The 1,134-nt window shown below is 39.0% G+C and overlaps 1 protein-coding gene across 1 annotated transcript; it reads left to right on the forward strand.

The window, feature by feature from the left end:
* The first annotated feature begins 285 nt into the window (after positions 1–285).
* Positions 286–843, forward strand: LOC123384228 (60S ribosomal protein L36-like). The gene is given in 2 exon segments (XM_045053334.1): positions 286–579; positions 582–843. Coding segments are annotated over 2 exon segments (351 nt in total). The 5' UTR covers positions 286–434; the 3' UTR covers positions 788–843.
* The last annotated feature ends 291 nt before the right edge of the window (positions 844–1,134 follow it).

The raw sequence follows: 1,134 nt of genomic DNA on the forward strand, positions 1-1,134 counted from the left end.
ATAAGTAAATATCAATGTATTTCACCAAATCAATAAATTAAGGTAGAAAAACCATATAATCATTTTAATAAAGGCAGAAAATCCATTGACAAAATTCACCTCCCATTCATGATGAAAACTCCAAATCAGGAATAGAGTGGAACTTCCTCAATTTGATAAAAAGCATCTGCAGCTAATATCAAACTTGATGATAAAAGACTGAATATATTCTTCATAAGGTCAGAAAAAAAGGCAGAGACATTCATGCTTCCCATTTTTATTCATGATTGTACTGCAGGTTCTACCCAGCTTAATAGAGCAAGAAAAAGAAATAAATGCATCCATATATGGAAAAAAAGAAGTAAAGCTGTCTATGGAATCCACAAATGAACCATTAGAATTTAAAAAATCAAGTTTGGTGCTTCCACCCCAGGAGCCATTAAGGACTAGCAACCATGGCTCTACACTATCCTATGGCCCTGGGCCTCACCAAGGGCCACAAGGTGACCAAGAACGTGAGCAAGCTGAGGCATAGCCACCACCACCAGAGCCTTACCAAGCACTCCAAGTTCCAGCAGCACAGGATCTTAGAGGTGTGCAGCAAGCCCCGTATGAGCGGCCATAGAGCCATGGAGCCATGGCCATGGAGCCATGGCAATCCATGAATCAGCTCAAGGTCTCCAAGGACAGGCTCTCTCTCAAGTTCATCAAGAAAAGGGTGGGGACACACATCCCTGCCAAGAGCAAGAGAGATTTGCTGTGCAAAGTCCTGGTAGCCATGCAGAAAGTTGCAGCTAAGAAGGACTGAACCCCTCCCCTCTGTATGTAATAAAGCCTTTTTGGAAAAAAAAGAACAATCAAGTTTGGCAAATATCAGAATACAAAGTCAATATAAAAAATAAATTCTGTGTATTAGCACTGAACAATTAGAAACTGAAAATTTAAATATTTATAGTAGCATCAATAATATGAAATACTTAGAGATAAGTTTAACAAAATATATGTAATACCTGTATACTAGAAATTATAAAACTGTTTCTGAAAGAAATTAAAGACCTAAATAAATGATGAGGGGCGCCTGGGTGGCTCAGTTGGTTAAGGGTCTGACTTTTGGTTTTGGCTCAGGTCATGATCTCATGGTTCATGAGATCCAGG

This window comes from Felis catus, chromosome A3, assembly GCF_018350175.1.
Source record: "Felis catus isolate Fca126 chromosome A3, F.catus_Fca126_mat1.0, whole genome shotgun sequence".
NCBI lineage: Eukaryota > Metazoa > Chordata > Mammalia > Carnivora > Felidae > Felis > Felis catus.